Raw genomic sequence first — 12,320 nt, forward strand, 5'->3', positions numbered from 1 at the left:
CAATTTAAAAAAATTTAACATCTATCTTTTACTTAGAAAGGTGTACATCATGTATATTAGTGCTTGAAAGTTTGTGAACCCTTTAGAATTTTCTATATTTCTGCATAAATATGACCTAAAACATCAAATTTTCACACAAGTCCTAAAAGTAGATAAAGAGAACCCAGTTAAACAAATGAAACAAAAATATTATACTTGGTCATTTATTTATTGAGGAAAATGATCCAATATTACATATCTGTGAGTGGCATATTTGACTCATATTTGACCTACTTTAAACAAATGCAGTTTGTAGGTGTGTTTAGGGAACTTGCATGACTTATTGGGGGCATTGCAATCCATCCACACAGCAAAGGTGATTCAAGGTTCATGCAACTTTAAACTGGGTCATAGATTTGAAAATTTTAACTTCCATAACTTTTTAGTGCATCAATTTGGATGGAAATTTTCCACAAGAAACGATTAGATTCTCTATCGAACTGCTCAGCCGGGGGCATCTGTGCTCCTTTGAATACATTTCTAGTCATGAAATGATTTGAGTTCACTGATTACTTTTTCAGAAATTCACTATCTAAAACACCTTATTTTAAGAGCCTCTTCCAATTGCTTTTTCATGCCAAGATTGCACCAGAGGGCCCCAAATTTGTTTCAATATTTAAATTTTTCCCAGGGAAGCATGCCCCCAGACCCCCCAAGCATTCTTCACTTAGCTATCAGACACCCTTCTCTCGATTTCTAGATAATACCCTTTACAGATGGGATAAAGTTATTATGCTGGAATGCAGTATTTTCCTTTCTCCAAACATAACGCTTCTCATTTAAACCAAAAAGTTCTATTTTGGTTTCATCTTTCCAAAAAAAATTTTCCAGCAGTCTTCTGTCTTGTCCACGTGAGCTTTAGCAAACTGTAGTTGGGCAGCATTGTTCTTTTTGGAGAGCAGTGGCTTTCTCCTCGCAACCCTGCCATGCACACCATTGTTGTTCAGAGTTTTCCTGAAGGTGGACTCATGAACATTAACATTAGCCAATATGAGAGAGGCCTTCAGTTGCTTAGAAATTATCTTGGATTCCTTTGTGACCTCGCTGACTATTACACGCCTTGTCCTGGAGTGATTTTTGTTGGTCATTCACTCCTGGAGAGAGGAACAGAGATGTTGTCTGTGAATATTCTCAGTCATCCAGGTCATAGTAACTATGGGTGGTAAAAGAGAGCAACTGGACTTGCTTGAAGATTCTTGAAGACGTTTCACCTCTCATCCGAAAGGCTTCTTCAGTTCTGTCTGACTGGTAGGGAGTATCAGGTATTTATCCTCTCATTTATCCTCTGAGAGGATAAATACCTGATACTCCCTACCAGTCAGACAGAACTGAAGAAGCCTTTCGGATGAGAGGTGAAACGTCTTCAAGAATCTTCAAGCAAGTCCAGAACAGAGATGTTGAATTTCCTCCATCTGTCTGATTGTGGATTGGTGGAATCCAAACTCTTTAGAGATGGTTTTGTGATCTTTTCCAGCCTGATGAGCTTCAACAACTCTTTTTTTTGAGGTTCTCAGAAATCTCCTTTGTTCAGGACATGATACACTTCCACAAACATGTGTTGTGAAAATCAGACTTTAAATAAAACAAGGCCCCCAGTCATACGTGATTGTCATTCCACTGATTTTAAACAGGCAGCACGGTGGTGCAGTGGTTAGCACTGTTGCCTCACAGCAAGAAGGTTCTGGGTTCAAGCCAAGATGCTGTTGGGGCCTTTCTGTGTGGAGTTTGCATGTTCTCCCCGTGTCTGCTTGGGTTTCCTCCAGGTGCTCTGGTTTCCCCCACAGTCCATAGACATGCAGGTTAGGCTAATTGGTGGCTCTAAATTGACCATAGGTGATGATCTGGCAACTTGTCCAGGGTGTACCCTGCCTCTCGCCCATAGTCAGCTGGGATAGGCTCCAGCATGGGTAGATGATTTTAAACACCTGACTTTAATCTCACCTTCAAATTTCCTGCTAATCCTAGAGGCTCACAGATATGTAATATTGGATCATTTTCCTCAATAAATAAATGACCAAGTATAATATTTTTGCCTCATTTCTTTAATTGGGTTCTCTTTATCTACTTTTAAGACTTGTGTGAAAATCTGATGATGTTGTCGGTCATATTTATGCAGAAATATTTTTTAAAAAATTCTCAAGGGTTAACAAACATTCAAGTACCACCGTCAATAAACTTGCCTTGCCTTTAAAACTACAAACCTTTCCTATTACTTTGACTGTAGCTTTTGTTTACTGTGTGTTACTCTTATACTGAACTATATTGTTTATGATAAATAACTGAATAAGCTGTGAGTTTAAGACTTCAGTCAGTTCAAAACTTATCTCAAATGTATATTAATCTCAGGTTTGTTGCATGTGTTGGTCTCCCCCACCCCACCCACTTCTGAATTAGAAACTCACTTTTTATTGTGTATTAAGTTGTTAAATACGTACGTATAATAATCTGGGCATAAGGTCAGCATTTTAGATAATTGGCTTTATTGCTTCCTCAAGATGAAAATAGACCAAATGCTCAGCATAGTTAACATCTTTCTCTTCCTTATTCTTTGAGTGAATAAAAGAAAAATGTTTGTTCTTATAAAACCACTGGAACTCTCACCTTAATAATAATAATAATAATAATAATAATAATAATAATAATACATTCTTATATTCATCTTATATTCTCTCCAAATCTCTGAAACATTTTTCATAACATGCTTCTCGGTAAAAACATAAAAGTGCAAACACTGCAACAGGAAGCCACCCAAGACACGAAACCTGACAGAAACATATGCAGGTATCCTCTGAATGTTCATATCTGCGTCCTACACATCCAACCACACATTTGTGGTAAATTGGTTCAGCATCTTGCTGGAAACTCATAGCTGTGTACAGAGACATTGATTTATTTTAAGGCAGGGATGATATGAGATGACGGGTTTTTGAGTTAAAATTTCCAAAACTACTCAATTATCAAAGTTAGTTTTGATTAGAAGCTACTGCATCACATACAGTATGTGTTGGCTCTTACAGTATACACTCCCTGTCCACTTTATTCGGAATACCTGTATATTCATGCAGATATCTAAATAAACAGTGATGTATGATGTGATTATTAAATGAAATTCTTGACCTGTATCTGTATGATTTTATGCATTGAGCTGCTGCCACATGATTGGACTGTGTTAAGACTTCAGAGGAGTCAGCAAAATCTTTGCAACATCATGAAAAAAACAAATTACAATGAATATACCGTATATACCTGCCCCTGTCAGTGCCTTGATATTCCCGCCCCCTTTTTCCAGTCAGAGACTCTCGATTTGGTCTTTCCTCTATAATTAGCAGTTAAGAATTTCCATTACTTCCTTTTCTGAGCATCCTTATAAACGAACCAAAGCAGCCTGTTCGTCCCAGATCCACTCCACTACCGCCTGTGCCATCATGCAACTCAGTGCCCACCTGCTGCTGGCAGTAACTGCTCTCTGCTGCTTTGCCAGCATATTTGGTAAGAGACTATTTTGCATTTATTCCTTATGTAATGTAATTTTGCCAGATGTATAGTAATTTAGTGTTGTATTAAGTGATTGCTAATTGAAGTGAATTGCAAATGGTTCCCAGTTGGATATTTTTAATATGCTACTCCTCCTCAGAAGTATGGAACCATTTTGGAACCTGTGCCCTCCTGTTATGTCTTTTGTCTTGTTACCTTATTTATTTATTTATTTATTTATTTTTGCAGCCTTGCCTATGGAGGGAGCTGTCATGGATCACGACTGCCGCTGTTTAAACACCGTGAGCTCCCAAATCAACTCGCAACGGTTTCAAAGAATTGAGATCTTGCCTCCCGGGTCACACTGCCGCAACACTGAAATTATGTGAGTCAGGGGTATTGATAAGGGCTATGCTTTGAAAACACTGCCTAGTTCAAACGTTACAATACTACTGTACTTACTGTACATGAGAGCATGCCATATTCATAATAAGATTTGTTTTTTGGACATAGTCAGTATTTCCATGGGTGATGATGCTATTTCTTTTTAGCATACTTCTAATTCAGTAGCTAGAATTAATGTTAGGCGTTAGATAATAAACTGATTATTTCCATCACGCATGTTACATGTTGTCATTTTTAACTTAATCAATTGTATGTTTGCGCTAATTGCTTTTTTTACTCACAATTTCCAGAATCACTTTAAAGGACAAAAAATTAGTGTGTGTGGACCCTGAGGCAAACTGGGTCCAAAAAATCATCAATAAATTCATGAAAAGGTAAATTGATATGCGATATTAAGCTATTTTTTAAAGCTCATTTTGTTTTAACTTTTGTTTTTGTCCTGACAACAGGTTTGCCGATATTGTTCCGATAGTAAACTCTGTATAAGCTTAGGCTAGTTTCATTAAGCTCAAAGTTAAGGCAACCATGTTACTTACTTTTTCATTTTCAGCAAAGAATTCTTAACTCTGATTGGTCAGAAGGTGTTGATAATTGTTCTATAGCAGCAGCACTGATAATAGTTCAAGCTTTAAGGCAAATCACAAAGTTACATCAATGTACTTGTTCTAGTTTGTTATTGTTTCAAAAAGTACAACTTACACAGGGTCTTATGTAGTGGATATCGCACATATGTAGCATGTATGGCAAGAGACTCCACTGTCATTGCTTTAAAAGCTAAAACTGTTCCTTGAAGTTTTCTGACAGAAAAGTCTTCAGCATGGGGACTTTGTGGTTTGTCAGTAACATGACAGTTCTTAACTTCTTAATGTTTCTTAACTTTTCAAAATTGAGAAAAAGAGAAGTGGTTTATAGCAGTCATAATAAAAGTGATAGCAGGAATTCCCTTGTTTCATGGACATTCCACAACATTAGACTTAAGGATGTGCTGCTGATATTCTGAAGTTTCATGTCATAGATATTTCTAAAGTAACCAAACAACATTGTGTCAGTGTCTTTTTTTTTTCTAACTGTTTTGGTCAGTAGATTTATTTTTTAACTATGCAACATGTTAATTAATATGAGGTGTTTTTTTTTTTTTTATTGAAACAACAGGAGATCCATAAAGCAATGAGAAGTGCCATCTGTGCAGCTTGAAGAGGACTGAACGGTTTCTCTTCACTCAAAATGAAAGCAAATGCAGAATGTGATGTGATAAAGCCAAATTTATGCTGATTAAATGATTTTAAACATTTATTTTTCTTCTAAAACGCAACCACACTGTTGAAAATGGCTTCTGCATAAACGGCTACCAATAAAGTGATTGTGAATACGACAAATGTCTACGGCAATGCTTATTAAACTGTGCTTTATTATACCTGACATGTAATTCACAAGCATATTCAAAGGAAAGGATGTATAACCATTTCTTCAATGCAATCTATAACTGAATAAATAATTCTAAAGCAAAGGTAGATATTTTTTGCCATCCTTTCAGATTGTCATATTGCATAAGAGACTTACGACACTAAAATCAGTATAGATATATAGTGGGGGAAATAAGTATTCAACATGTCAAGTCAAGTTTATTTGTATAGCGCTTGTAACAATAAACATTGTTGCAAAGCAGCTTTACAGAATTTGAACGACTTAAAACATGAGCTAATTTTATCCCCAATGAGCAAGCCTGTGGCGACGGTGGCAAGGAAAAACTCCCTCAAACGACATGAGGAAGAAACCTCGAGAGGAACCAGACTCAAAAGGGAACCCATCCTCATTTGGGCAACAACAGACAGCATGACTATAATATTAACAGTTTTAACATGACAGTTTCGTTGATGTTGTAACTCTTCATTGATGGAAACTTGAGTGCAAAACTGTTCATGACAACTGCAGTCCTAAAGTTAGCAAGTCAACTGTAGTCCTCAACCATAAAAGCATTACTGTGATCCAGAGCGTCCTCACAGGGCCATCCTCCACAGGAGCGATGCGAGGAGACTCCAACCAGACACAGGGCACCAGGATGGATCAAGCAGGTCCGAGGAGCAGAAGAGGTCAGCATCTTGATCCCAGGACCGACATGTAACTCAGAGGGACAGATTTGGGGGGGGAGAGAGAAAACACAGGTTGTTAGGTATGCCCAATGTCACCTGAATAAGTGTAGGCAACAGGTGTCAATGTCTAAAAATAACACAAGTATTAAGTCTGTGTGGTAGGCTCGCAGAGAGGAGAGTCCTGACATCAGGCATAATACACAACAATGACATGTTAATATGGTTAAAAAATATCATGACCTGCTCTGGCTGGATGCTTGATTGGGTGATGGGAGCACACTTCTCAGCAATGAGACAGTTGGAATTATAGATCAGAGTGAGTGCAGGCAGATGCAGATGGGACCCTTAGGGCTGGCCAAGACAATTCAGTTACATTTCACCGGGTCTGGGACATGCGACAGAATGTCAGACGGCCGATTCCCTGCAGGCTACAAGAGCCAGTTGAGGTCTCCACCCTCTCCACCAAAAGATTTCCTGTTGACTCCATGTAACTCAGAGGGACAGATTTGGGGGGAGGGGGGAGAGAGAGGGAAAGAAAACACAGTTTGTTAGGTATGCCCAATGTCACCTGAATAAGTAGGAACAGTATACATATTGCACTGAGTACAAGCAGGGACTCCAGTAACTAACTATGACAGCATAACTAAAAGGGGAGAGCCAGAAGGTAACACAGGCATGAGGGAGCCCCAGGACATAAAGCAGCAGCCACTACACCGTCAACAAACTCGAGTGAGCAAGCGAGTGGGGACTGACAGCATCCATACATCCCAGTTTACCAAAACACTATGTCTGAGGACCCTCCAGATCTACACCTTTACCTCATAAATACCATTAACAAAAGGCTTGACTAAACAGATATGTTTTCAGCCTAGACTTAAACACTGAGACTGTGTCTGATTCCCAAACATTACTTGGAAGGCTGTACCATAACTGTGGGGCTTTGTAAGAAAAGGCTCTGCCCCCTGATAGCCTTCACTATGCGAGGTACCAGCAGATAGTCTGCACCTTTTGATCCAAGTAGGCGTGGCGGGTCATAGAGGAGCAGAAGTTCACTCAGGTACTGTGGTGCGAGACCATTTAGTGCTTTAAAGGTCAATAGTAGTATTTTATAATCAATACGAAACTTGATTGGGAGCCAATGCAGTGTGGATAAGACAGGGGTGATGTGGTCATATTTTCTAGTTCTAGTAAGGACTCTTGCTGCTGCATCTTGAACTAACTGGAGCTTGTTTATGCACTTATTGGAACATCCAAACAGTAAGGCATTACAATAATCCAACCCATAGTTCGAATTATGGGGGGGTACTGGGGGGTACTATACCCCCCAATGAAGACCCAGTACCCCCCAAAGAGACAAAAATATAAGTTTTGGGGGGGGTCCGATATTTTTTCTGATATTGTGAAAAGGAATATATAATTCAAGCCAACTCCCATTCGCCATTCTTATTGTAGGAACATTTTAATGTAAATCGATTTCAGACAGACACCCCTATTGTGGACCGTACCATTTTTAGTCACCGCAGCGCTAGAACGCGCTAGAGCAGGGGTTTTCAAAGTGTGGGAGAGTCACCCCCCTCCCCCCCGCAGAGAGCAAATAAACAACAGCCCCCCCCATGTTTTTTTAAACATCTTGTTTTACACATTTTAAACATTTCATAGCATCATTAGCTAGCACCTCTTGGCAGACAACACACTGTGGCAGTGGAGCATCTTCAGATCCAGTCCATGAAAATCCAAACTTTAAATAATCGTGCTCATACTTCCTTCTTTTTTTGCTTGGCCCAGACTCTGTCTCCTCACTCACTGTAGCTTTAGGTACTAAAAATCGATCCATTTTGTCTCTGGCAAAAGCTAGCTGAAGTTCGCTAAATGTCCGCAATAGTAACTTATTCTGGTTTATTTTTCCTCACGTCGCGCCCCCCTGAAGAACTCTGGCGCCCCCTAGGGGAGACGCGCCCCACACTTTGAAAAGCCCTGCGCTAGAAGCAATAGCTTCTAGTCCACACCGTATTCAGTTGATTCATCAGATACAGTCCATGGGTTTGCAGCAATTTATACAGTCTGTGGTTTGCAGCAGAAGACGTGCATTGGTAATGTTAGTTGCTAACCAACTTTTAGCCTGTTGAAAATTTGTTATTTTAGAACTTTCATTTATTAAAGTGATTTGTTCTTTAGGGCGGCACGGTGGTGTAGTGGTTAGCGCTGTCGCCTCACAGCAAGAAGGTCCGGGTTCGAGCCCCGTGGCCGGCGAGGGCCTTTCTGTGAGGAGTTTGCATGTTCTCCCCGTGTCCGCGTGGGTTTCCTCCGGGTGCTCCGGTTTCCCCCACAGTCCAAAGACATGCAGGTTAGGTTAACTGGTGACTCTAAATTGACCGTGAGTGTGAATGGTTGTCTGTGTCTATGTGTCAGCCCTGTGATGACCTGACTTGTCCAGGGTGTACCCCGCCTTTCGCCCGTAGTCAGCTGGGATAGGCTCCAGCTTGCCTGCGACCCTGTAGAAGGATAAAGCGGCTAGAGATAATGAGATGAGATGAGATTTGTTCTTTCAGCTCATGTCACATCTTTATACGTTGAATTACTTACCCACTGAGGCCAGAAGGCTACAGTGGACGGACGTTAACGTTAGTTAGCAAGATAAGCTAAGTCTCTATTTAAATCAAGCTTATTACAGTGTGGTATAGAAACGATTCTCATTTCAAAGGAGAAGAACTCCATATGTTTCCATTCTCATTTTATCATGAATAAATTGTGCCCTTCTGAAATTCATTTGGCACATAGGCCCATCCTGTGTGTGTGATTAGGCACAAGAAGTTCTGATGTAGGCCTAGCTAAGCCTATGTAAAATTACAATCAGAACCTCTGGGGGCAACATAAAAAGAGCCAGGTAGTAGGCTAGCCTAGGCAAAATAGCCTAGTACATGGATGTTTTCTATTGTTTTTACTTGCATTCCTTTTGTATTATTTTTAAGATATTCATAGTTTCATCTGAGTACCCTGTTTGAGTTTATTCACAGAGACAGTAGGCCAAACACGAGGAAAAGAAAAAGGCCAGACATCAGGCATTTTTTTGGTGCTAAAAGAGTAAGTAGTAAATATTAGCACTAAGATCTACAGACAATTACAGTACAAGTGTAGGTGCAGTTAGGTTTTATACACTGTTCATGTGAATAAAGAAAATGGGTTCCCAGCAGACAGGAGAGGCACAGCAGGACGAAAGAGAGCAAGACATTCAGCAGGACTGTTCTGCATGTGTGTATATACTGTATGTGACTCATTTGTAGTGTTGATACCCAGTTTGTTCTGACAAAGAAGGTTATCAGGTTGTACTGCTGTTTTTTCTTCTGTGGTAGTACTGTATGGCTTGTCATGCTTCTTAATGACATTAAAAATTATTGTTCAGAGTTATTGTGTTGAGTTACTGACACCAACTTCCATAGACGAGACAGGACAGGACGGGGGGGGGGGGGGGGGGGGGGGGGTGATTGATATGATAGTGGACCATGATGGTACCCCCCAATTATGGTGGGGTAATTCGCACTCTGATCCAACCTGGAGGTAACGAAAGCATGGACTAGTTTTTCCACATCATGTAGTGACATTAAATTTCTTATCTTTGCAATATTTCTGAGATGAAAGAAAGCAATCCGGGTAATGTTATCAATGTGAGTTTCGAATGAAAGACTGGGGTCAATAATCACCCGAGGTCTTTTACTGCTGCATGTGAAGAAACAGAAAGGCCATCCAGAGTTACTGTGTAATCAGAAAACTTACTTCTAGCTGCATGTGGTCCTAGTACAAGTATGTGGCAGTTCGTGTAAATGGGTGGAGCACAGAAGGACGGCAGGACAGAACTGAGTTCACAAAAACTCTCTTTATTCAGCTTTCCAGCTGCACACACATGCAGACACACGCACACACATCAGCTGTCTGGTTGTGGAGCGAGTCCCTCTGCTCTCACTCTCTCCTTAAGAAGGGCACGGTCACTGGGAAGACACACACAAACATCAATTAACAACAGGTGTCGTGATTCTGCCACTTAACTTCCCCGACTCCGCCCTCCTGTCACAGACCGATGCTAGACCACGCCCCCGCTGCCACATACCCCCACCGCCCGACTCAGGCCGGGCAGCCGTCCGGCCCACAGCCGACTCCCCCCCCCTTGACGGGAGAGGAAGTCCGCCACGACCATCTGCGCCCCCGGCCTGTGGATCACCTTGAAGTTAAAGGGTTGGAGTGCCAGATACCAACGGGTGATCCGCGCATTGGCATCCTTCATGCGGTGGAGCCACTGGAGGGGCGCGTGGTCTGAACAGAGGGTGAAAGGGCGTCCCAGCAGGTAGTACCGGAGGGCGAGGACCGCCCACTTGATCGCCAGGCACTCCTTCTCGATGGTACTGTAGCGCCCCTCACGCACCGACAGCTTGCGGCTAATGTACAAGACCGGGCGATCCTCCCCCTCCACCTGCTGGGACAAAACGGCCCCCAGCCCTCTGTCCGACGCATCCGTCTGCAACATAAAGGGGAGAGAAAAGTCAGGGGAGTGTAAAAGTGGCCCCCCACACAGTGCAGCCTTAACCTTAGAAAAAGCCCGCTGGCATTGCTCCGTCCACTGGACCGGATCTGGTGCCCCCTTTTTAGTCAGATCAGTCAGCAGGCTGGTGACGTCCGAATAATTAGGTATAAACCTACAATAATAGCCAGCCAGCCCCAGGAACTGTCTCACCCCCTTTTTGGTCTTGGGCCTCGGGCAGGCCGCAATCGCTGCAGTCTTGTTAATTTGGGGACGCACCTGCCCGTTGCCCAAGTGGAAGCCCAGATACTGTACTTCCACCCGCCCAATCGCCCACTTCTTCGGGTTGGCCGTGAGACCCGCCCGCCTCAGCGACCTAAGGACGGCCCTCAGGTATTGTAGGTGCCGCAGCCAGTCATTACTATAAATAATGATATCATCCAAGTACGCGGCCGCATAGGTGGCGTGGGGGCGGAGGACCCTGTCCATCAGCCGCTGAAACGTAGCAGGCGCCCCAAACAGCCCAAAAGGAAGTGTGACAAATTGGTGTAAGCCGAACAGTGTGGAAAAGGCCGTTTTTTCCTGGGATAATGGAGTCAAGGGGATCTGCCAATAACCCTTTGTTAAATCCAGTGTCGAGTAAAAATGAGCCGTGCCTAGCCGATCGAGCAACTCATCAATACGAGGCATTGGGTACGCATCGAATTTAGACACCGCGTTGACTTTTCTATAGTCCACACAGAACCGGACCGACCCGTCGGCCTTGGGTACCAAGACCACCGGGCTGCTCCAGTCACTGTGGGACTCCTCGACGATGCCCATTTCGAGCATGGCCTCGAGTTCTTCCCGAACCACCTTTTTCTTGTGTTCAGGTAACCTGTAAGGGCGGCTACGCACTACCACCCCTGGGGGCGTCTCAATGTGGTGCTCTATGAGGTTAGTGCGGCCGGGCAGGGGTGAGAACACGTCCGAAAACTCGGTCTGCAACTGGGCAACCTCTGCGAGTTGGGTCGGGGAGAGGTGGTCTCCACAGGGGACCGGAGAGGGACGTGATGCTAATGTTCCTTTTTGAACCTCCGGCCCCAGCTCCGCCTTCTCTGGAACCACCGACACCAAAGCCACGGGGACCTCCTCGTTCCAGAGTTTGAGTAGGTTGAGGTGGTAAATCTGTAGCGCCCCACCCCTGTCCGTTCGCTTCACCTCATAGTCGACGTCCCCGACTCGCCGCGTGACCTCAAAGGGCCCTTGCCACTTGGCGACTAATTTAGAGCTCGATGTGGACAACAGTATGAGTACTTTCTCTCCCGGTGCAAACTCTCTAAGGCGCGTACCCTTGTCGTACAGGCGGGTTTGCCGTTCTTGGGCCTGCCGCAAATTCTCCTGGGTTAGTTGTGTGAGTGTGTGGAGTTTTGCACGCAGGTCAATAACGTATTGAATTTCATTTTTGCTTGGTGAAGGTCCCTCCTCCCAATTTTCTCGCAGCACGTCTAAAATGCTGCGCGGCTTACGCCCATATAATAATTCAAACGGGGAGAACCCCATGGAGGCTTGGGGGACCTCTCACACTGCAAAGAGCAAGGGTTCGAGCCATTTATCCCAGTTACGCGCGTCCTCACTTACAAATTTCTTAATTATGTTTTTAAGGGTGCGATTAAACCGTTCCACTAAGCCGTCCGTTTGTGGGTGATAAACGCTGGTGCGGATCGGCTTAATACCTAATAACCCATACAGTTCATTCAGTGTTCGTGACATAAACGAGGTGCCTTGATCAGTCAGAATCTCTTTCGGGATTCCAACTCGGG

The 12,320-nt window shown here is 43.1% G+C and overlaps 1 protein-coding gene across 1 annotated transcript; it reads left to right on the forward strand.

Annotated features, from left to right (window-relative positions):
- Positions 1-3,341: 3,341 nt before the first annotated feature.
- On the forward strand, positions 3,342-5,294 carry LOC132872060 (interleukin-8). Its single transcript, XM_060906643.1, has 4 exons — positions 3,342-3,528; positions 3,763-3,898; positions 4,209-4,292; positions 5,071-5,294. Exons 1-4 carry the CDS (start codon positions 3,465-3,467, stop codon positions 5,087-5,089), a joined length of 303 nt encoding a protein of 100 aa, XP_060762626.1. The 5' UTR covers positions 3,342-3,464; the 3' UTR covers positions 5,090-5,294.
- Positions 5,295-12,320: the final 7,026 nt, after the last annotated feature.

The sequence above is a fragment of the Neoarius graeffei genome, chromosome 24 (genome assembly GCF_027579695.1).
Source record: "Neoarius graeffei isolate fNeoGra1 chromosome 24, fNeoGra1.pri, whole genome shotgun sequence".
In the NCBI taxonomy this organism is placed as follows: Eukaryota; Metazoa; Chordata; class Actinopteri; order Siluriformes; family Ariidae; genus Neoarius; species Neoarius graeffei.